The sequence below is a fragment of the Anas platyrhynchos genome, chromosome 3 (assembly GCF_047663525.1).
Source record: "Anas platyrhynchos isolate ZD024472 breed Pekin duck chromosome 3, IASCAAS_PekinDuck_T2T, whole genome shotgun sequence".
Lineage (NCBI taxonomy): Eukaryota > Metazoa > Chordata > Aves > Anseriformes > Anatidae > Anas > Anas platyrhynchos.
In genome coordinates this window covers 45764963-45790393 of record NC_092589.1, presented here as the reverse complement: position 1 = coordinate 45790393, position 25431 = coordinate 45764963, and the positions used below count along the sequence as shown (strand labels likewise).

Below are 25431 nucleotides of genomic sequence, written 5' to 3'. Positions count from 1 at the left end.
GAACAGTGTAAGTAAAAAGTACACGAAGAATGCCTAACCATGAAGAAACAAAAGGGAAAAATAAGTTAATAGAAGAAGTAATTAGATACAACATAAAAGGTAGAAAGCCAGTGAAAAGGATGAAAGCAATCCACTTCCATTTAACATAAAAGGTAGAAGACAGTCAGAGCATATTGGAGTCCCTGAAAGAAAATGTATTTAGAAATACTCCCATAAGAGAAGGAACTGCAATAGCTATTCAAAGGTGACTTAATATATTAATGCACAGTAAAATGTAAACAGACAGAAAGTAAAGTTCAGAAGGTCCCCAACTATTAAAAGCAATGGAAATATTATTTGCAGCAGATAAGGTATGCACTATAAAAATAGACATTTCCTTTTTTTAATTATGCAAGAATAAAGACCTTTTACTATTAGCTTTTACTATTTGTTTAATTCTTTCTTCTATAATATTTTTCCTAAGATAGCCTCTTTCCTCTGCTGAACTATCCTATCCCCCTTATCCCCTCCCAGAAAAAAAAAAAGAAAAAAAAAAAGCCTCAGATCAAACAGTATTTCATGTATTTTCAATGCTCTGTTAACGAAAGATTTAACTCACTGTTTTAAGCCATCCTTGGTTGTGTCTACATGGAAACTTAATAGATGAAATTCAGCTCCACAACACAGCAATATAAATGCATCCATAAAATAAAACTGCGCGAAGCGTATAGCCTTATGAAACATACCTTTGCCCTGTTAAAAAAATATATTAGTAAGAACAGATTCTAAGATACTGAATATTTCTTGTTTGAGATACCTGGTGCTAAAACATAATCTCCCTGTTAATCTGACCACATGACAGAAGGTTAACCTGATATGTAGTGGCCCTTCCTAGTTTTTATGTCTATTAATCTCAAAACAAAGTTTTCATTCTGCTTAAATGAGTTGGCAGTATAATTGATAGCAATATTTTATAGCCAATTAAATGTAATACAATCTAGCCTCAGACACTAAACTTCCATCCAAACTCTGGAGTAGACTAAAATGAAGCAGAGATGAGCCAAGGCAAATAGAAAACATATAGCAGACATTAAAACCAAAACTTCCTGACATACCTACTAGACTTGGTTACCGGGCTTTTTTCACAAATTATGATGAAAGCCTAATTTGAAGTCAAGGGAGTCCACCTGGATCGTAGTATCAGTTGGAATGACAACCAGTCAGTAGCTCTGAAAATCAGGCCATATGTTCTTTCTACAGAACCATTACAAGTAGATGAAAGTGCAAAATAGTGTCCTCTGAACTAACTTAACAGGAGTTTCTAGTTACCAGAATTAGGGCAGGTTCATTCTTGCAGACTGACCAGACCCTTACGGTTCTGTCTTCTGATGCAGAAACTAACCGCTTCTTGTCATGACTCCAGCCAACAGAGTTAACTGCACCATCATGACCTAATAAAAATAATAATGAAAATATCATAAAGCCCATTTCTTGCATTTATACATTTCTCCAGAGTTAATCATATTGTTTCAATATAGTTATACACAATATTAAAATTCATTTTAAATACAGGCTTCAAATGGCTGGATTAAAGCTAGTAACAGTAAACCACTCATTGATTGTTTTTTTTATTCCGTCAAAATATATGGAAAAAAGTATCTCTTATTAATAATCAAAGTTCACTAAATGAAATAAGATCAGAGAAATATCAAGATATTCTACCTGAAATCTCATACGCATTTGTAAGATATTGCCTCCATTGCTTAAGCCCATAAGGGGGCTTTTATGAAAGCTTTATAACATAAAAAAACATTTAAGTTTTAAAGACATTAACATTTTAAAAGAATACAAACCAGTAGCTAAATTTTCTTCAGCTTCCTGTAATTCAGATTTGACTCAGCTAGAACTACAACATGATGCTAGACAAATACAGAGAAAAGAAACATCCTTATGAGTTAGCAACAAAAACATATTTACAGATCTTTGCTGCCACAGTGATATTAATAAATTTTATCCCCACTCCAGACTGAATAAGAAGCGCTTAGTGGTTATAAGGCTGCTGTCATTAATAGTGAGCCTTTCTGCTACAATTGTTGTACTTTTCTTTTTCATTAAATATTGACTGTCTCAGAGTTATATTAGCCCTGAATTGGATTACAATTACTCCATAATGGAGGGGGGTGGAGGGGGAGGGGGCGGAATGGACCCTTCCATGGAAAACAGAAGCTTGACCATCAACCTGTAATACTTCTAATCAGTACTCCTAATGTCTGGAAAAGCTTTCTTTTTATTCACAGAGACCTAAATGCCAGTCTGAAAGAGACTACACAGACAAGGATGTTAAGAGAATAGTTTCGTTTGGTTTCATCCTCTTGTTGACAGAGTGAATGAAACAACTATCAACGACAACATCGCTACCAAATATTTCAAAATGTAGCTGGGATGGTTAAGGTCCAGAGCCCTATGATCTGCTGCAATGGCCAAACGGCAAACAGGATGATTTTCATATAAGACTACAGCTTTTTGCGCCTACCTGCTAGCCCGTATTTGGCTCATGGGGAGGCCTGAAAAACAGTATTTAGTCCGCAATATTGATGATCATGTATTATTTTGCTCTGACTGATAAGTTAACCTAATTGCTTCATCCCAGATTGCTTTGACTCTGCACAGTCCTAATAACAGAGATTTGGAAGACCAGCAAAACTGAATTCAGCAGCCCAGACCTTGTAATGCCTGGTTAATTTTTTTATCATGGGTCTGCAAAAAATGCACTTCTGTGGAAAGGTTCAGCCCAAAGTAAACTCATGGATCCCAGGAAGTTTACTCTAGCATCAAAGGGCTTCAGGATTTGAGTCAGGCTTCATATGAACCTTATTTGGAAGGCTTAACTTCCTGTGCTTAGCGACTGATTTTTCAGAGCTGCAAACAACCAGATATTGCAAAGGAAAACATTGTAATCGGTGGGATGATGATTTACAAGGAGAAAGTCAGAAAGGCAAAGCTAGTGAGTCCCAGAAGGATTTCCAAAAAAGTACAGAAACTCACCATGGCTATGGCAAATAAATACACTGGAACAGGCTCCCCAGGGAAGTGGTCACTGCACCGAGCCTGTCTGAATTTAAGAAGAGATTGGACTGTGCACTTAGTCACATGGTCTGAACTTTTGGGTAGACCTGTGCGGTGTCAAGAGTTGGACTTGATGATCCTTAAGGGTCCCTTCCAACTCAGGATATTCTATGATTCTATGATTCTATGATATTCTAGAAGTCTCAGGCACAGAACAACTGATACTAACTTCAAAGTTCAGTGTTTTTAAGCAAGAAATATCAGCAGTTATAAAAGAATCAGCAATCTAACTTATCCACAAACAACACTCATTCTCATTTTTCAAAGTCATTGGGGGAATATTTTCAAGAAACATTCTTGAAATTCAGTTTTAAGGAAAAATTTACAGTATTAGCCAACAGAAAAAATCTGAGTATTAGATGGTAATCAAATTTGATGTTAGACAGAATATGTATTAGATATAATCTGGAGGCCACTTAAGACCTTGCAATATTTTATTTTATTCATTAGGTTTTTATTACTGAGCTAGCTGTTTTTGGAAAAACACAATGCAAGGGTTACTACAGCAGCTTCAACAGGACTATCTCATTAGTTAAATAAAAATTAATAACCTGTTCAAAAATTATGGCTTAAAGTATTATAGTTTCTCTATAACAGGAAAAAGACCTGGCAAGAATCAGACTTTACCATTTTGGTGTTACAAAGTTAAAAACAAAATCAGGAACTTACGAAGAAAGAACTTCAAAAGTCATAGACATCATCCAAAAGGTAAAATTGTTAATTGATTCTAAAATTATATTGACACTGATCAAAAAGATCAGAAAAGAAGAACATATATCCAAACTAAATTAACAAACTTTGGCCCATACTATGCTCCTAATTTGTCGAGATGAAGTCTAAAAAAAATCTCATCTAAACTTGAAACATTCGAAGTTCTTATGCTGCCCTCTTGTGCACATTTTCTCTTTAGCCAATGGAAGATTTATATGAAATATTTCCATTTTAAATTACAGGAGAACTAATTGATTTACCTCAGCAATTCAAGTCTTCTATGGTAACATATAGCTACAAAAAGGTTTATAAACAAGATAATTTAATTCTCAATTACCAAAACCATAAAACTTTCACCAGAAAACTGCATGAGTACTGGGTAAGTAAGTATATATGTAAGTACTGTACTTATTTTTTCCTTCAAAGTAAAAGTTTATTTGGAGGCTTTGGTTTTGTAAACTCATTTGGAAGCCTTAAATTATCTGCATGAAAAAAAAAAGGGGGGGGGGGGGGAGGATAGTACTGACTAAAATATACAAAACAGTTTTCCAAAGTGGTGAGGAACATGAGAAACTTTAGGAAAATCTGAGGTTTGGAAAATTGGAAAGGCTGTGTAAAAAGCTTAAGAATTTCTTCACTCTAGGTCCCCCAATCCCAAAGCAATGGGAAGATGATGCCAGCTGGCTTGCAAGAAGCCAGTAAGCTTCAAAACAGGCTTTACTCAGGGTTCCCCAGTCTTGAAACACATTGAGAAGGACAGCAGCTGGTTTTGTAAAAAGAGTTCTTCAAAAGGGCCGTGCTGGCTGTAACCCTTTTAAAGCTGGCCAACATCACCTGCACTTCACAATAGGACACAGACACCTGAAGAGCCAACACTAAGAGGAATGCAGAGACACTTAAAACTGTAACTGAACACTTCAGGGAACAAAACTGCTGCTGTTACACCACTCTTCACTGATGGAGCATTATAAAAGTGTTTTCAACTAGCAGCAATATTCAGGTTTATTACTGCCTTGGTTTTTTTTTGTTTTTTTTTTTTGTTTGTTTGTTTGTTTAATAAAATACTTTTCAGTTTCATTTCTCAATAAGAAAGCAAGCTTTAAATTGCCATTGAGTGAAACTGAGTAGGAGTAATTCAAAGTTTTTACAGAAAAAAAAAAAATAATATAAATAATTTATAAATAAATTTATATATATATATATAAACTTCCAAACAATGATTTTTAATGTAGATATATTTAAAGTGGTACTTAAAGTAGAAGATAAGGTAGATTTCATGATAATCTAAGCTGTGCAGAACTACATGAATGAAATAAACAAGTAACTGATGGTCTGAAATTCCTTCTCCCTACAGTAGTGTCTCAGTTTCCCATTTACACTGGTTTTGAAACGAACTGTGTACACACGTTGCGTTCTTATGCTCCCGGAAGTGTAATGTGGATGGCACTTCTTTTCAGTAGTGCATCAGAAAAGAGAACGGAGAACAGAAAATTAAAGATATCAATGAAAGAAATTAAATAGCAGCTGGCAAAAACTAAGGAAATTAACAGCACAAAGCCAGTTGTCAGTAGAACAGTTTATCAATATATATATATTTTTCTTTGCAAAACAAGACAAAGAACTTGTATGTAACACCTTAATGACTGTCACTTTCTGTAGCACATAATCTCCATATCACATATACCTTGGAATGGGTGACATGATCTGCACTGTGGCCCCTAATGGAGGCAGTGTTAGTGATGATTTCCTCTTTGTGTGAGGTAATAGTTGAATATACACCTTATGGGCAGGGCAATAAGGTCTTTTTTTCTCTTCCCCCCACCCCTCCTTCCCCCAATAAATCTATAAAGTTAAATAAATGTTTTTCTTCATGTAACACCAATTAATTTGAGTAAATTCATTGTGCAAGTCACAAACTGAATCCAGGGACAGTGTCTTGAGGTTTTATTTTATAGAAAGACAAAGCCTTTCATTAATAATGTATTTTGTTTTGTTTTGTTTTAAATGATCCCAAGTAGAAGAGAAGTTAAGCAGGTATGATCTTGATCTCCCTGGGAATATTTAGGCATAACACTTCAGCGCTACACTTACTCTGGGGAAAACATGTTGTTTTGTTAAGTAAGAAAAATCAAAATTCAAAGCACACCCAACTTTTAATAATAACACATTTTAATAATAACAGTACTGAAGTCTGTGAATTAAAGAGAGATTAAAAAAAGCAGAAGCATTAAAAAAAGCAGACTAAAAGCAGAAAAAAATTAAAGTCTACATGCAAGATGCTTCATGATTCTGTTTTTGCTGCTGGCAGTTTGGGCTTTGCCAAGGGTTTGATTTCAATTAACAAAAATATCTTGTGTTTGTCTCAATAAATATTATTTCTTGTGTTTGAAAACCATGATCTGGGAAAAGCCAAATAGTGTGGTTTCATCAATTTCTTATGTGATGAATTCATAGATGTATTTAATAGGAAACCAAAGATAACTTTCCAAGCCTAGCTGTTATAGGCTTGAGAAGTCTGTTAACACCACAGCCTATGAAATATTACTATTTCATACAGAAGAGTCCTAAAATATGGCAGATGTCAGTTTTAAAAAAGTATTATCAATTTGTTTCAAGGATATCAATAATGTCAATCTTCTTAATAGTTCCTATTTTTAAACACACTTCATACTATGACTGAGCATCAATATTCATATTTTGTAATTTTTCCATGGACAGTGTTGTTTTTTTTCCACAGATTCTTCCACAAAATACAATTAAAGGTACTCAAAAAACAAACAAACAAACGAAGGTTTTTACTTAGAAATAATTTTTGAAAATTGTTAAAAATACTGAAAATAGTCTGCTTTTATTCTAGATGAGGCCTACTAGTAAATGGCAGGCATTTTCCATTATGACCTTCCGCAAAGTCAGTCTTGTTCTGTGAATTTTAGTCATAACATTTACTGCTATAAAAAATTTGCCTATAGAAATTTAGAACTCTTAAAGGCTAATTTTACAATGTAAAGTAATACACAAATGTATGCACACATACAATTTACAGGCATGGGTTTCTCCATAGGAACAGTTCCTCCTATTTCAAATAGTTCAAATTTAGAAGTACGTAGTTTCACACCAATCACATAATTTGCCAAGTCATCAGTCATTTTTTGGCTAATAATCTATTAGAATATATTACTGCAGTATACACAATATTTTTATTATTGCAATATATTGCTTTTCCTATTTCTACTTAACTATTGTAATACACATCCATACAATACCCACACATTGCAGATTGTAATATATAGTGTGATACATTGCTACTATTTACCTCCCAGAAAACTGAAAAATTTGAAAAACTTGTGGGCAGTTCAATTCTAGAGCAAAATTAACCAGTCAGAGAAATAATTTATGCTTCCTGAATCAGAAGCATCTCCCGCCCCCATTCTTCTCAGGGTAATGTAAGTAGAATTTTTTAATTAATACACCACTTTAGGTTAAACACAATTGTATACTATCCTTTTAATTATGTAATTCATAAGTTTACCTGAAAAAACATTACACGTATCGGTGAGATTGGCATCGAATATCAGTACAGTCTTGTCAACCAGCCCGCAAGCCAGCTGCCCTCCATCCCCTATAAAGAGATTCTGATGATTTAAGTTTGAAAGCAACAAGGATATAATGTGCTGTTCTTTCATTCATAAAAATCACATGCTGCTACAACAAAACACACACTAGATATTCATTTCACATTTAAAACATTTTTTGTATGAATGTCATAAACTCACACTGCAGAATTTGGTAGGAATTTGTACACATATTAATTTATTTTGTTCCTGACATTCACACAATAGTTATTCATCACATGGCAGAAATTCACTTTTTACCAAAAGAAAAGTACTAAACATTTTCAGTGCATAAATTTTTAGCAGTCATATAAATCTATTTTCTGATTTACACTCATTTTTCTGTATCTTCATATTAGAAGTTACGTCACCTTTTCACATGTATTAAAAAAGCACACATTAGTCACTCTCAATAACTTTTTAAAGACAATATAACATATTTTAAAGACCTGTAACAATAACAGAACACATCTTTGCAAGCTTATAATCATATGTTTCTTTTTTTACTCAAAAAAAAATATATATTTTGTTAAACCCTGTTATGCAAAAATGTTCCTGTTTAAGTCTGTGTGAAGTACAGACAGATAGATAAAAAGAGAAAGGAAGGAAGGAAGGAAGGAAGGAAGGAAGGAAGGAAGGAAGGAAGGAAGGAAGGAAGGAAGGAAGGAAGGAAGGAAGGGAGGGAGGGAGGGAGGGAGGGAGGGAGGGAGGGAGGGAGGGAGGGAGGGAGGGAGGGAGGGAGGGAGGGAGGGAGGGAGGGAGGGAGGTGTTCCCTACTCGGATTAAGTAAAAGTGTATTTCCTTAAAATGTATTACCAAAACTATAGTGTTGTTTTTTTGATTGTTGTTTTTGTTTGTTTGTTTGGTTTGTTTATTTATTTACTTATTTATATTTTTTTCCTAAAAAGGAGCCTTTAATTCTAAGATCATGGAGCATTCCTACAAAAGATCTCTCTGCAACTGATTTCCTTCATGAGCCATAAAAATAATTTCTTCCAGGTCTTTAGGGAACACTTAGGGCTGAAGTATGTTTTAGAAGTTACTGATTGCATCTAGTTTGCTTTTATTTCTTGAAGATTAAAATTGTCCTTGTCCCCAAAATATTTATAAAGATATACATTTTTAAATACTTTGTATGCATTGTGGTTTGCAGAGTGTAGATTGATATATTTATATACTTGGTGATACATCTGATTGCTGAACTAGGAAGTTATTTTTATATAGTATTATTTATATGGATTGGAAATGACTAAACCTATGACAAGACTCACTTTTCCAAAGCAGTTAAGAAAAATACTCTTCTTTGGATTATATTCAACAATTCTTTTTTAGCATGTTTATATATAACAATTGAATATTTTTTACATAAAAAATAGAAGTATTCTGATTATCTTTAAAAAGAATTTCAGCCTCTAATACACTCTAACAACACTAAAGAAATGTCTCAGAAGATAAACTTCCTTAATGAAAGAATGTATTAGACTACTAATTTTCAAGTTGTAATGGAAAAGTGATAGAACGAGTCCAAAAGCAAACAAGATGTAAGTCGGAGAGGAATTACAATCCTTTTGCATACATGTAAGCAGCTTGCATGCATTTGCAAGGTAAAAAATTATGACCAGACAGTAGATGCCAGAGTTTTCTGGGAATTTGCCTAGCAAATCCATGGCCTTAATAAACCACATTACACAAATTTTGTTTTTCTGTCTGCACAAGGAACCAAGAGTACCTTTTATAACACCTATACATACCGGAATACTGAATGCAAGAGATTGGGGTTGGTTTACAAGTAACAGATATCTCTCTCTCATAGTTGATTGGAGGAGAACTTTCCAAAGGATATTCTTTACGTGTACTTCAAAGAAGGGAAAGAGAGAAAGAGAGGAAAAATATTGAGATACCTAAAACCAGTAGTATGTCATTTCAATTATGAACTAAATGTTATTTGGGGAGTTATTGTAAGTATCTTTATGTAAATATTCCCTGAATATTATGTTATATTCCCTGAATTTATGTTAAATCCAGGATAAGGGACAGAACAAATTAAAAATTGTCATACTTAACTTCTATAACTGCTATAAATTCATAAAATCAAGAATTAACATGGAATTTTACAGAAAATCAATCTTTTTAAGATTTATAATTAACTAGTGAAATTATTTTAAGAACACAAACTACCTTGTGACAGTAAGCAATATGAAAAAATATGTCCATATATATATAAAAGCAAGAGTGACACTTATCTATTTAACAACATATTAAACAAAACAGTAAGTGCTAAGTAGCTTAATCCATCACAAAATAATGCAAACCAATATTGAAAATCATCTGAAATGCTCATCTAAAGGCTTACATATGTGTGCAAGGAATATAAAAACTCAGACACCATCTATTAAATTTTTAAGAGTTTAAGAAGAAAAAGAAAAATTGCATTCATCAATCTTTATTTTTCTGTTTGTACTACAAAGAACAATGACTATTTTGTAGAATTTTGGTGGAAAGAGAAAAAAATGTGTGTGATATCCCCATTTAATGTACCACACAAATTAAAAGTGCCAGCTCTAAAAAAATATTAGCTCTTTGTATCCACAGTGATCATGAATCCACTGGCCAAACTGTATCATTATGCAATCTCTGTATAAATAACAGAGCTTGATTATACTTGATTTTAGGAGTGAATGAGGCACATGATAGGAAATCATTAAGTCTCACCTTGCCACATTCCATTGCTTTTCTGACTAGAATTGCAGGTTAAGATCTTGTTGGGACTTTGCCTTCAACCATAATTAACACCTATTTTACTGTCTAGCAACAAAAAATCCAAGTAAAATAAATGTGTAGATTTTCTGCATAAGACTTAATCAGTTTTAATTGTCAATCTGATCACATGAATCACTTGTTACAGCCATTCTGTAGCAAATTTACAAAGCATTTTAGTTCTATTGATACTCCTAACTAAAGCGTTCCCATGAGAGTAGCAGTTACAAATAATATTTATGACAGAACTCATTTTAATTTGTTCTTCTTCTAATGCAGTTGCTAGGTTACCTACCATTCAACACTGGTCTTCCGCTTTGATATATAATTTTTCTTCAGGTTAGTATTTGGAGAAAACATGGTCATTCTACAAGAAAGAACAGAGACTCTCCTATATGAAACATTAAATGTTTCATGAAAGAGAAACAGTTTGTTTCAAACAAAATATAACCCTAGTTCCTTCTTACTATTTATGCCTGCTACTAACATCAGTAGGTAAGATAATGTGCACAATGAATGATAAAGGTATCTTTAATGATCTAATGCTCAAATTTACAGATAAGTTCTGCTTTCTGTGAGTTACTTTTTGGATAAAGCATTCTGAAGGCCAAAATCCATTCTCATAAAGTCCTCAGATATTTCTTTCTGCAGACTGAAGAAATGAGAAGAGTTTCAAAAAAGAGAGAGAATGCCTAGTACAGATTTTGAAGGAAAACTGGAACAACTGAAAGGGGAAGGTAAGTTTTGAGTTGACAAAACATAAAGCCAGCAAGTGCAGCACAACTCTTCATATAGCAACACCAGTTTCAACAAATAATAATCATTAAAAAAAAAAAATCAGGTGAAACAACAAAAGTGATTTTTTGGGATAAGGTGGAAGTCTGACACCCTGTTAGAAAGCAACTCAGAATGTTTCCCAGGGACGACTCTGGTGGGTGGGATGAATGAAAGGTATGAAGTTATGAATTAACTTTCCTACGCATCATCACAATGATGGCACACAACCAATAACTCTTTCAACTAACAAGTAAACAAACAAGACACAAGAGATGAGGGTACAATCTTATAGAAGCCCTTAAGCCAGATTTAGTTTCCTCTGACACTGATTTTTTGATGAAGGAACATTTCAAGATATGTTCTCAATGAACACTTAAATGGTGAGTTTGATAAAACAAGGAAATTCTATGTCACAAAATTAGGGATAGGTGAATAGATCTTTCCTGAACTAACAGAGTCCAGTGCTCAAGTTCATCCTATCTTACCTAAAGCTTTCAGGTTTAGAGAAACTGAAGAGAGAAGACAACACAGTCTGTATATTCACTTAACCAGGAACACACACAACACATTCAGGAATCATGGACCCCAGCAAAAATGGGTCCATCATTTCAAAGTCATTAAATTTATTTTGAGGTCCCAGCCTCTAATAGTTGTTCTCAGAATATAAAACCAGAGTTCCCAGTAGCTAAAATTGTAAACCTAAGTGGTTTTTCCCCAGACCACTTAAAACGTGCACAAGTCTACTGCTGACAGGCTTCATGTCTCAGTTCCAACACCCACTTGAATCCAAAATAAGGATAATTTCTCATATAATACCTTGCACCATTATATTTATGCTATAACAGTTATAATGCACAAGAATGGTACTGTCCAGCATAATCCATACCAAAAACGAAGTGCCTTGTCTAGGATCACCATGAGCTTTGAGACACAGACATAAAATCTCCATTTCTCTGGGGAACTCTAGCACAACACTGCTCATTCCATCTGAGTGAACTGTTCATCCCAAGAGAAACCTTTGCAAGCATCCAAAGGACATAGGCAAAGTTACAGCAACTTTCAGAGAACTATTTCACAAGAGATTTTAGAGGCTCCTAAAAAACAACCACTACCAAAAAGTTCTTCAAAGACAATACCACACCAGCAAGGAGAGGTTATACAACTCACAAAATTGTAACATAGCCCATCTCAACAGATGGCTAAGATGAAATGAAAGACGTACTTCTCTGTATGTTGACATGAGAATACTCTGTATGTGTAGAATGAGGGAAAGAGCTAAATGGGATGTGACATAGTACTTGGAAACAGGCACTATGCAAACGTACACAGAAATTTTCATTTCAAGACACCGATCAAAAGCTGTAAAATGTTTCTTTTACAACACATTTTTTAAAATATTTTGTTTGTTAATATAATATCTACCTTTTATGGGTCATTAATTTCACAGTGGTGAGACTACACATACCTATTATGTGATAAAATATACACCAGTAAAACAGCTAAAATACTAACATATCTACTCACCGTGGTGCTGCTGTATATCCTGATGACTGAATTTTATAATGGAAAACCAATGGCTGATCTTTCACAGTGCTTTTCACACCTATAGTAAAGTAACTTAATATTTATTAAAGTGTTTCTTAACATTATATTTTTACAAGTTTTTAGATGCACAGTTAAACTTCTGCTCTAGCAATTTTTAATGTCTCTTTATGTTACAAAGCATATTTATGACCAATTATTCTAAAATAGTGAATATTGAGAAAAGGAAAGAAATATAAACTGTTCCTTTGAATAATATCCCTTCTCCAATAGTATTAGGTAGGAACTTCTCTAAACTTTGAACTAACAAAAATACTGTTCTGAGGATTTTTTTTCATCATTGACTCACAAATTTGTTTTGTAATTGCCTATTTTATGCTTAGATTTTATAAGCACTAGTTATAATCTATTCACGCCCTATATTTGTAACATAGAACAAATCCAAAGATTTTTAATAAACAGACTGGCAGGTACAAATAAATGTTTGTTCTTTTATGTGGCTTCAGAAGTCATTAATAAAAGCTGCAGTTATGCTGCTGTCCTGAGAAGCCTCAGCCTCCAATCAAAACTAAATTATTAGCATTTCCTATCAGCAGAAACAAACTAATTACATAAATGATGTAAAAGGGGAAAACTTGTTCATATTCCCAGAGGAAAACTTCAGGTGCATTGGCAGTGATCTTGTGGGCACATTCACCTATGCTGAGGATGGATGCGCCTTCAACTCCCACCAGCTATCCTCTCTTTCTAAGTAGTGAAGAGGCAAAAAAGGGTCCTTCCTGCGGAACTCCCAACACCACTTGCAATAATAGATTTATTTCCTTACAGCACCTAAACTATCTGAATGAGACATGTCAATGAGAGTAAAACTGGCATCAGTGCTGGGTTTCAGAAGCAGGCTGGAATTCTAGCTAAAACATTGTAGATGCATTCTCAAAATATCAAACAAAATTAAAAACATAACCTTTGACATTCTAGCACGTACATGAAGTACGATCAATATAATCAAAATAGATTATTCTACACATCTACAGCTAACGGTAATATTCTATCTTTTCTAAAGAAAAGTTGATGATGAAAAACGTATATATTCTATCTATTTTCTGGACTTAGTTTTGCTATTGTTAAGCAAAGAAGCTACATGTGCTCCCACAGCAACTGGAAGTCTGATGTTTGGTTTTTAGTCAAATATCAGGAACCTGAGGCAAAACTTTCTAATCTTACAGGTATTAACAGAAGACTCTTCAGGATAAAATTAATCAAAACATGTTATTAGAATTAAGAAAGAAAATATAATATATTTTATATAAATATAAAATATTTATATAATATATATAAAAATATGTATATAATATATATAATATAAATATATATTTATATATATAAATATATATAAATATATTATATTTATGTATAAAAATATATTAATTTTTATATATAAAAATATATTACATATTGTGAAAATACTTGTGGAAAATGTAAACTTTCTACACATTTCAACTATTTCAAAACCCAAAGTTCTCAGAGGATTATATTTAAAAGAAGAAAAATGCTATATTACCATTCACTACAAATACATATGTGGGATATGAAATATCAGCATAAGAATAAAATTCTTTCTAATGAAATAAAAATAAAATGCCGAGTATAAGAGAAATGAATATATTTATTATAATAGGCACCACATAGTGGAGTCAGTTATTGTTTTAAAATATATAACATTATTAGTTAATATCAAAATTGTTTTACACTTACCAAGTGTTTTCCTAGAAGGTTCCTTTTTGCTTTTATTTAAACCTTTACGCAATGGAGATTCTGGCGACAAAGAACACCTAAGTTATAAAGCCAAAACCACAAATCAATCAATGCAATGGACAAAAGCAACAGATTAGGAAAAGGTGTCAAAACTTTTTAGTTATTTGTGTGTATGTGTGCGATACCAGTGCGCTTTTTGGAGTATATCACTTATCATTTCAGATACCCAGAAGCATAAGAAAGCCTCAGTCCAGACTATATTCACAGGCCAGTGCATTTACAGGTTAAAATCTCATTTCTTTGAATTCTAAGTGGTGATGTTATAAGCACTGAAATCTTCACTTCTCTTCGCTGTAAACTGTACATTTTCCAGTGACTTCAAGATCTCAGCGTTTTCCTGAAAACCACTTCCAAGATCATGAAGGAGTCATCAGTAGTCACCATGGATTCACCAGGGGATGTGATACTTGACCAATGAACTCCTGGGATGAAATGACTGGACTGGTAGACAAGGGGAAAGCAATGGATATAGTCTACGTGGACTTTAGTAAGGCTTTTCACGCTGTCTCCCATAAGATTCTCAGAAAAGCTGATGAGGTATGGGATGGATGAGCACAGTGAGGGGGTTGAAAACTGGCTGAACAGACAGGCCCAGAGGGCAGTGATCAGTGGCCAGTGATCATTGGACCCAGGGGCCAGTACTGGGTCCAATCCTATTCAACATCTATTCTAATAATCTGGATGATGGATCAGGGTGCTCCCTCAGCAAGCAAGAAAACAAACAAACAAAAAAAAAAAGAAACAAACAAACCACTTCAAGTTGTACTGTACCTGGCAATGACTGATAGACTCTTCTCACTTGTTCTTATGAAAATACCACCCTGCTGAGATCTCACCAATGCAGGAAGGTTAACCTCCAACACAGCAATCACATCTTCAAACATTGAGGTGATCACGCATAAAACCTGCAGCAATTATACTGCAAACTAACACTCCATGTACTTTGTAATTTAAGCTCTAAGTCATTTGTAGTAGAGAATTATTTTGTGTCATTTATGAAATTACTCAAAAATGTCCATCAATTTCATCTCACGGAGTTTTAAGCAGTAAAAAGTGCTTAATGCTTTCCTTCAAAAATATGCTTATGCTGCTTAAATATGTGCCCTAACAGACTTTCATACCTAACACTCACAGAAATCACACCACCTTCTACAATACAGATATTTATGCAGTAAGAGTCATGAGAAAAGAGTCACACATGGAGGAAAGACTGGTTTCAGAGTCATCCTGAGAACACACTGAGAACTGATTAACACAAGTGAATTACTTAAGTGAGAGAGCCTTCTTTAAAAGAAAACACTGCTATGTCAAATATGAAGCAAGGCTCAGCTCACTTCTATAAGAAAACTAATATAAAAAATGGAGCATAGAAACATCACCTTTATTTTCCTTAAAAGCTCTTTTGGTGATTTTCCACAGAATTTTTCTCACAACTCAAATAGCATTAGCAGGGTTTTTTGGAAGGATTCAGAAGCAGTTCATCCCAGCATTTACTTGAGAAAAAGGTGTAACAACATGTATACGCTTTTCTCCCTTAAGAAGTGCCTCTGCTCCCACAGTGGTCATTCTCAGTGTCCAAGGTACACACCAACTACTATAAAAAACACTTCACTTTTTTCTTATTAATCATTTCAGATAGTATCCAAATTGTGAGAGCTTTAAAACTACCCAGCTATTAAAAGTACTAAGCTCCATAAAGAATCAAGCACCTCCAGAGAAACTACTGTATAATTCACAAGAAAAAAAAAAACAAAAACAAAAACAAAAAAAACTCAAAGTTGTACATTAATCTGTAAATGAAATGCAGAATTAATGCTTATTAAAAAATGGAAATGTAAACATTCATTAAGTCAACGTTTAATGTATACTTACCTTTCCATTAACTGTCTTCTTAGTTAATGCACATGATACAGCAAACTGAATGCTTAGGCCACTGTAATCTTTACCAAAAAGAACATGGTGGTATAGAATTGTATTTATATTGAAAATGGAAAAAAAAAATTAAAACATAAAAAAATTACACAAGCTTGACAACATCATAACCCACTCTTTTCACTGTATATCATTCTAGCTTGTTTAAGAAGCTTCACATTGTAAAGCAGGAGTAGAACAACATCTAGTTAGGTTGTAAAATTTGATAAAAATTCATCACTAGCCACTACAGAAATCTAGCAGTGACATGTTTTGAAACAAGTCAGCAATGACAGAAAAACATATAAAAATAAAATATTAAAATAAAATATTTTTTAAAACTTCATTTCTACTGTATTATGCTATTTGGTAAACTAATTGTTATACTTTTATATCAGGTGACAAGAAAAGCAATCCCATTATGTTGTAGTCAGATACTTTATGATCATACCTTTGTAACATAAAAAAGCTTCCAATTCAAAGGTTGTCAAATTAATAATTAACAATCCAGTAGAGGTTCCTATCCAAAAATAGCTAGTATTCAGGGTGTAAGGTCTAATAAAAAAAAAAAAAAAAAAAAAAAAGTGAGTGTGATGAAGAAGCTATTCTTATTACAAGATACAATAATACTCATTACCAATTCCACTATGACAACAATAAAATCTTTATTGGAGTGATTTATTAAGTCTGCAGTATTTTCTTAAATCTGTAGGATAAAGTACAAATCTTCAAACTTTGTGAAGTTTTGAAAACTAGGAAGAGAACACAATTCTTGATTTCATGTAATTGCTCGTGGCAAATCTAAAACAGCATAGGATATACTTCAAAAATTACTGTGGTTTGTAAGAGCTGGGAGATGCTGTAAAAGCACTGTATGCACACAAAGTAAATTCAAATGAAGAGATAAATCTAAATATTTCCTTACTTTTACCATCTGTAATATGAACACAGAAAAAAAAAAGAAAAAAAAAAGCGAAACTTCAGGTGGTTTTGGTAGACTACAACAGTACAAGAGATGAAACAGCAAAAATTAGGGGAAAAAAAATAAAAAGCCAAGCTTCAACTGTCTGCATCAGTCTTTGCCTAGTGGTCATAATACTGCAGTTATGTAATGAAATCCAGTGTTTGCCAACACCACAGAGCAGACCAACTGGCTACAGCTTCAGTCAGCACCCTCACGGAAGTAAAACGTTATCAAGCATAACTTGATTATACCAAATAAATGTTGCCATTCTCAAAAACTAAAAATGTTTTGATGCCACAGTAAATAAGATCTGTCATAAATATTTAAATATTTTTTGCAAATAGAAGTGAGTACACTTATCTATTTGATTTGCAAAGTCAGACCACAAAAGTTGAAATGAGGATATAGAAAAACACAAAGTTGATGGTTGGCATGAAAAGAGTCACCACAGTGGTTTAATACTTTTTTTTTTTTGTGCTCTGTATAGTTTTATTTGTGGTTTGCACTGCTTTCATACACTGAAAATACAGACTGAATTAATTTGTGAATTCTTTGAAATGTTTATACAGTGAGAAGTGGTATTATCAAGTTATTAGGAAAAATGATATCAAGTTATATACACAGGAAGTTGATTTCACACTGACTTTACAATAATAAAATGTCATTTGTTGCAATGAAATTATTCACGTTCAAAAAGCTTAGGGAAATATGAAACCCATAAAATTTTTGTACACCAGTATTGCAGAAGCATTTGATTTTTGCATTTCTTTGCAGGCAGGAAAAGTGGCAAAATCCAGGACTGGTCAATTGTTCAAACGAATCTGAACCTCTACTAAAAAAAAAAACAACACACGATAATTTAAAAATCAAACGGAAAACTACTTCTAACCACAAAACTTTTAAAACAAACCATTGTGAAACTTTTTAATAGTAAAAATTTAAAAATCATGGTGGTTTAGAAGCAGAACAAAATGTTCTTGATGCCATAGCTAAAAGGCTAATTAGTCTTTACAATGCCAGGTGTACAGTTCCAGGCAATACCAGGAGAATAGTAATGCTAACTCTATTGAGAGCTAACAGGGGTATTTCTATTCAGTGGTTTATTTTACTTAAGCCACTGGTGTGGATTTATTTCAGGCAACCATTTCCAAAAAAGACATTGAAAAAGAAGTGAGACTGAGGTTCAGAAAAGGTTCAAAAGAAAATGTTAAAAATTGGTATGAGGTACAGAAAATATGCCTTATACAGGGCTCAAACTATTTTATCCAGGATTAAGTATAGAGATAACTTGTTAGTGACCTGTAAGTAGCTATGCAAGGAGGGAACTTGATAATAGCTGGCTCTGGATTACCAGAATAAAAAACATACAAAGAGCCAATAACTGTACATCACAAGTAATTCAGATGAGAAGTAGAATGGAAAGAATCAGTTACTGGGAAAACTTACATAGGGACATAGTGAATTCTTCATTGCTAGAAAACTAGACATGTTTAAGGAGGTCTAATCAAATCTATAGTTTTCATGAAGGTAAAGCTGTCAAGATTTGAGAGTGGTATTATACAAGCATTAAAACAAATTGACTGTAATTATTCCTCTCTTGGTCTTAGAGGTCTGATATCCCATTCAAGTAAGTCTGAGATGTATGTCTCAGAACTCACCATTTCCTTCCTCTCTAAGGTAGAAAATGTGGGCATCATGGAAATAGCTGTTTGTAAATAATTACCTCAATTTGACATAAAGTCAAACAAAATGATCCAAGACTGATAGATATTTTTCTTCTCTCTTTATCAAAAATGTTTATAAATCTAACCAGAGTATTAATCAGCTATACCTGTACAACCCACCTGAGAGCAAAGACTGGAATAAACATTTGCTGAAACACAACTTGGCTGAGAAATTTTTCCAAGTGCCAATTATAGATAACAATAAAATCAAATTGTTCTATGAAACATTTATTGTGACCGTATCTGGAATAGACTCCTGGATGTCTGTTAATAAGGTTAAACTTCTCTCCAGGAAAGAGCTGCAATATAAGATTTAATTTAGATATACATCCTTTACTTGGCCAACCAATTCCATAGGAACCATCATGATTTGAAATGTCTGTCTCTCTGACAGGCTATGAAGTTTAAACATTTACATTAGGAAGGCAAACTGACACAGGCACGCAGTGACTGCATCAGACTTATTTCCTTCAGAAAGCAAGCTAAAAATAAATTTGACTTATTAATTCTAATTAAATACTTTTAACTTGTTAGTTCTGATCAGCTGGTATCAAGAGATACCAAAGTGGATATTCCCATTTTCATAAAATTATTTTTCAGACTAGTAACCTGTTTTAACTTCGTATCACTTTCTGTATATTATCTAAAAGTAGATCACTAAAACTTGCAGATGACTGAATATATTCTCTGTTTTACCTGTCACATTAAAAAAGAAATAGTAAATTGAAGTGAAAGTATTTTGAGAACCAACAGGAACTCCTAGGAATAGATTCCAGTCATATACTTGGTAATATTTTAACGGACTTACATGTTTTCTTCGTTACAGAAACATTCTGAGCAGTCGCAGTGTTCAATTAGGAGGATAGACAATGATGTTTCCACTGATCCTTCTGGTCTCACGCTGTTTGTTTTGCAAAGCTTGGAATTATTTTGTCTTTCACCTAAAGACAGCCAATCAACAATACCATCTATCAACAAAACAATGAAATGAGGGAAACGGATGGCATTTAAGAGAGGATTCAAAGTAATATAGTAAAGTAGCATGAAATACATGTAAGACCACAGTTAATTTCCATTTCAAAAGATGGAGGTAGCCTAAGAGCCAGCCTTCTTGAAACAGCTCTCCTCAATACTGTGTTATTTTTAGTACTATTTTCTTTCAAATACTTAATAAATTCTGAAAAGTTTACTTAAGGACTGAAAATGATTTGTAGAAGCTAGGTACATTCATATCAAAAAGTGACTCTGAAAGCCATATACCAACAGCCCCTAAATATGCTTTACCTCAGCTTCAGTAAGAATTCCATGTCATTGAGATTCATTAACTCTATCACTTATAATAAATTCTCATGGTATCAAAGGCACACACACAATTACCAATAATAATTGAAATATATCAGCATCTTAGAAGAACTATGCTACCTGATTCTTTGCCAGATTTCCAGATTTTATTACAGAATTTCTCTTGCTCTTTCTTTAAGTCGATACGTGCCACACAACGGTAATTATGATCAGTGATTAAACTGAAGATCCGGAGCTGCAAGAAAAAGTAAAAGTAATTGCAATAACTTCTTGATACTAAACATAAAGCTTACATGGATAAGAACTAGAGGTCCAATATTAAAGATGTAATTAATGTATTTTTATACATTATATATGATACAATTAATGTTTTTTTATATTTGGAATCTCACCTTGAACTGAAATTAAATTATGAATTTATATTCCAAGATCATCAATGGTTATCTTCAATATCAGCAAAAGAAGCCACTGTCAATTTAAACTGTATGTCTAATTCCCATGTTTAAATCTTTGAAAAACACTTCTCACAGATTATTTCCTACAATTAAAAATCAAAGGTATTGTGCACACAATTTTTCACTGAGCCATGGAAATAAATATCATTTTTACCTTTTTCTTTTTAGGCACCACTATAGTTAAGTGTTTAAACAACAACGAGTAGCCTTTAAATGCTATAGAAAAATCTCAGGTAAATATATTCTCAACATTAAATTAAAGAGCAGCTGAAATGCATAGTCACATTATCATATTTTGCTTAGAATTCCACCACACTGAAATCCTGGCCTCTCTGATTTATTGTCATGGGTTTCAACCATTGGCCAAAAAAGTACAATTCTGTTTTACACCTTTTTTTCTATTAAAATGGATGTACTTATAGACCCTCAGCGTACGCATGCTATGTACTTACTGATTGTAGTTCTAAAACCTTTCCTGGTTTTCAGGAAGAAGATCGCATTATATAATAGAGGTATTATACACCTCGCATGGTTCATACTCAAAGCAATGAATTATGCTTACAAAAATAATTGTTGTAACAACTCAACATTTGTATGCAAATTGTGAAGATTTTTGCTAGACAGATAATTAATAACAGGTGAGTGTTTTGTCATACAGAGTTTAATTTTTATGTCTAATTCTTACCTGTCCGTCACCACATCCAGTGATAACCTGTTTACTTTTTTCATCAATTAGCAGGCTTTGCAAAGGATATGCTGCGCCAAAAGAGGTGCAATTATTTCCAGAGTACACAGAAATCAGATATTTTATTAAAACACACAATTCAAAACTGATGCCTCCTATTGATAAGGACAGGTGAAAAACAACAACACCCTTACTGCAATCCTTACAGCTGCAAAGGGCCATTGCTTTTGCATTGCAATGGGCTTTCCACTTGCAGGTCTGCAGCCTGCCTTTCATCCAAGTTGCCATGGCAGTGCTTTTGGGTAACCTTCTAAATCACTACCATGACAGTGGTTTTCCACATGCTTTCACCCAAGCTGCTATGGCAATGGTTTTCAGAGCCCCTGTAGTAGTAGTTTTCCCTTGCTGCTCCTACACAATTATTCTCATGGCCTTTTACCTGCAAACCTTGATATTAGTGTTAAAAAAAGCTTTTCAAGTGTTGCAATTGCCATACGTGTAGGCAATGGGTGTGGTCTCCCTTCTTCCTCTCCTTTCCTACCATGTGGTTAGAACTTTTAGTTTACTTTTGGGCATATAATAATAATTATTATTATTATTTATATTATTATTATTATTCACTGTATCATCATATAATAATTATTATTATTATATGATGATACGATAATAATAATAATAATAATTAACAAAGACTAAAAACTAACTCCCATGCACCTGTTGTCTCTAGTCGAAGTATGCTCCAACCTGTACTAGCTGCACCATAAGCAGGAACAATGAGCACAGAGTTTAAGCAGGTCCCAGTGAAAACTATCTGTTACTTCAGGAGACATTTTATTGGCGAGGCATGTCCTTGCTGCACTAGAGATGTTTGTATTCCTCTTCATTCCTTTTGTTCTCCTCTTTCCACAAAAGTCACTGACATTTTTAAAGTCAATGTATGCCTTTAGCTAGAGACCCTGTTAATAAATCTACCTATGGTACACAAAATGTCCTTTCATGTCATATACAAAACTTGAAAGAAAGAAAGTCCATAGAGAGTGGAGCTGTATCTACAAAACAAAAGAGCTCCTATTTGTATATCTCACTAATTGCCAAGAGTTATATGCACTCCCTATACAAACAGAAATGCTTATGAAAGTACACTAAAACTATCTACCCTGAAAAGAAATGGCTTTACAGGACAATATATTTACTAGCATATAATTTATTAGAAATATTTTGACTAGCTCAACTAAATACATCTATAATGAATTTATTTTATTGTCAAAGACAGATTTTATGAAAAGGTAAATAAAAATAAAAATTACCTGTTAATATTCCTGACTGATATATTAACAGACCAGTAGAATAGTCCCATACCTTTAGGGGGAAATAATAAATAAATAAAGATAGACATCTACTTAGATCTTTGAGGAAAACACAAACTTAAAGGCCATCAGGTGGTGAAAACAGGGAAACGCAACCCTTTATACAAATACAGTAAGGTTATTTTCAGCAGCTGTTGTTTTGTTTTTCACCCCATGTTCACGTTTGTTTAACTGATAAGGAAACCCACCTGGTATGGATACACAAAGAAATCAGAAGTTAAGAGATCTTGAAAGTTAAGCTAAAATAATGTAAAGACATACACTTGAACTTGTTCTAGATTTCACACAGGAAGTTTGCATGATTTCACAATTTTGCTATTGGGCCCTACAATAAGAGATTATTAGTAGTAATAATGCTAATTATTATGATCTATATATTCACAAAAAAAAAAATCAGCTTTCATCATTATGTTGACTAAGAAAGCTAAATAAAAACAAAACTCTCCTCTCATGCTGCTACTCCTACAAGCCTTCCTCAACACAATTTCTTCTACTACGTTTACAATAGCTATCACAGCATAGATTAAAAGCATTGCAGCCAGACAGCCCCTGCTCTCCAAACATGGCTGTGTGCCTTTGTATATCTCCCAAGCTTTTTGTTTTGTTCATGCTTCAATATTCTACTAAAAAAGCTGCTTCCTAGATTTTGTTTTTCATTTTATCTGAAGAGATTCTCACCCATTGCAGTTCTTTACCCTGGTAAAAGGACTAGGGCAGCATGAGGCTTTGGATGTCCTGTGTCCTGTAACCACTGGAGCCAACTACCATAGAATCCAGTGTTGCTGCCCTTAGAGAATTGCCCCTAACCTGCAAAATAAGGCAGGGCAAATAAAGTAGAAAGACAGTCTTACTAAATTATTTGATAGACTTGACAGATTTTTTCATCTGATTGTCATTTTAGTCCCAATTTTTATCTGGGTGAAAACACCTTATCGTTAGAACTTTGTTTAATTTATCAATTCTTCATCAAAATCATAAGAAAGAGCATAAAGAGCTTTTCTTTAGTCATTTTCACCTTTATTTAATTTATTCAGTCAATGTAAACTAAATAAGAAACAATCAGAAAGTCAGAATTATTATTTCCTAAAATTCTAATTCAATCTTTGCATTTCCTTTGTTCAAGACAAGGACAAAAATCAAACCAGCATTTTCTCAGAGATCCATAAAAATTAAATTTAAAGATAAATATATGTAAATTTGCACTTTACATAACAAAAAATGCTGTTTACAAAAAAAACAGCAAAATCTGCTTTTACTTCAGCATGTTGAATCAAATGTTGGGCTATGTTTAGAGGGATATAGAGGACAATCAGTGGAAGACTAAACTGCATCTATTCAAAGCACCCATCCCAATATCTCGTGGAAGACACACCTGCATTCACCCAGGCTTCTTTTTCCTCCTTACTGCCTAAGATGTCTTCAACTGTCATCGTGTATACAACAGCAGCAGTCTATGGTGTCATCATGTAAAATGCTGTCTGGCAAAAAATCCTAGCAGTGTCTAATAACCCAGACATGTGTACCATGTGATACATCAAACCAATATTCCCATAACAGAATATTCCAATCATTGTCAGCAGACTCGAAGTGGAATGCTTTAATTCAGTTCAGTATACTGAAACACTTCAATTACAGCCAAACAGATCAAGGTATGTTGTGTTCATTTGCCAAATAATAAAAATTACCAAAGTTAACACTTCATCATAGAAAGTTTTTAATATATAAAATCTGCATTTTAAAATATATATATATAATGTATATATTTATATATAATATATATAAAGTAATTTATATTATATATATAATATTATACATATATATATAATAATTTCCCTAGCATCTCTTAAGAACAATGTCATGATTTCTACAAAGTCAAAGATGATTTTTGCTTAACTTGCAGTAAACATTTGTAAAGAAAAAAGACAACTTTACTTCAAAAATTCACTATATATCTTTTAAAGTGCAGCTCTACAATTTCCTTGCCTTAAAGCTTCTGTCTTCAGACACTGATATAAGCACATTTCTCTGCCATGTGCAAAATTCAGCAGCAGTAACTGGAGCCAGGTGACCATTCAATTCAGCTAGTATAGCTTCATTCTGTGATAAGTTTAGCCAAAACAAAAACAAATCAGATTTAAAACAAAAACTGACAATTAGTTCAAGCTTTTAATAATTAATAATTATTATTAAAAATATAAGATTTGTGTTCAAAATATAAATTCAGTAAGATTTTTCTTAAGCCAAATGCAGCCCTTTATATCATTCTGCTGGCAAAAACACTAAATGCTACATTTGCTTCTTCAAAATGAATGACGTAGGAGTAATTTTTCAGATATTGTCAGAATGTTTTCTACTTCTAAGTTATTGAGGTATTGTTTCAACTTTTTATTCTAGTCTCTTATCCAGTATATGATTCATTATAAAGCATTAGTTAATACTTATTTTCATGTATATGAGAAGATGACTGAATTTGATTAATTATTCTGACACAACTGTATCATTATAATAAGCTAAAGGAGCAATATCAACATAGCTAAAAAGAATGGTATCTCACCTTTGCACTTAACACGTAGATCCGATTTTCAGCACATACTGCCACTTGTTGATCATCTGGACTAAACCTTACATGAAGCACTATTCCCAAAAGAGTTCCAATAATAATTCCTTGAGGTGTTATCCCTGCAGAAATTTTATTAAGACTCAAT

General features: G+C 33.2%; 1 protein-coding gene across 1 annotated transcript in view; it reads right to left on the bottom strand.

Annotated features, from left to right (window-relative positions):
• WDR27 (WD repeat domain 27) overlaps positions 1–25431 on the bottom strand; it is a 126747-nt gene that overhangs the window by 97451 nt on the left and 3865 nt on the right. Inside the window, exons 3-18 of the mRNA XM_072035801.1 lie at positions 25281–25405; positions 24710–24823; positions 22667–22718; positions 21360–21430; positions 20340–20454; positions 19726–19858; positions 16681–16784; positions 16191–16258; positions 15090–15223; positions 14259–14335; positions 12486–12564; positions 10480–10551; positions 9179–9282; positions 7346–7435; positions 1309–1430; positions 599–732 (exon numbers count right to left, since the gene is read on the bottom strand). Coding sequence (XP_071891902.1) covers positions 599–732; positions 1309–1430; positions 7346–7435; positions 9179–9282; positions 10480–10551; positions 12486–12564; positions 14259–14335; positions 15090–15223; positions 16191–16258; positions 16681–16784; positions 19726–19858; positions 20340–20454; positions 21360–21430; positions 22667–22718; positions 24710–24823; positions 25281–25405 — 1594 coding nt within the window. The remainder of the gene's footprint in view (positions 1–598; positions 733–1308; positions 1431–7345; positions 7436–9178; positions 9283–10479; positions 10552–12485; positions 12565–14258; positions 14336–15089; positions 15224–16190; positions 16259–16680; positions 16785–19725; positions 19859–20339; positions 20455–21359; positions 21431–22666; positions 22719–24709; positions 24824–25280; positions 25406–25431) is intronic.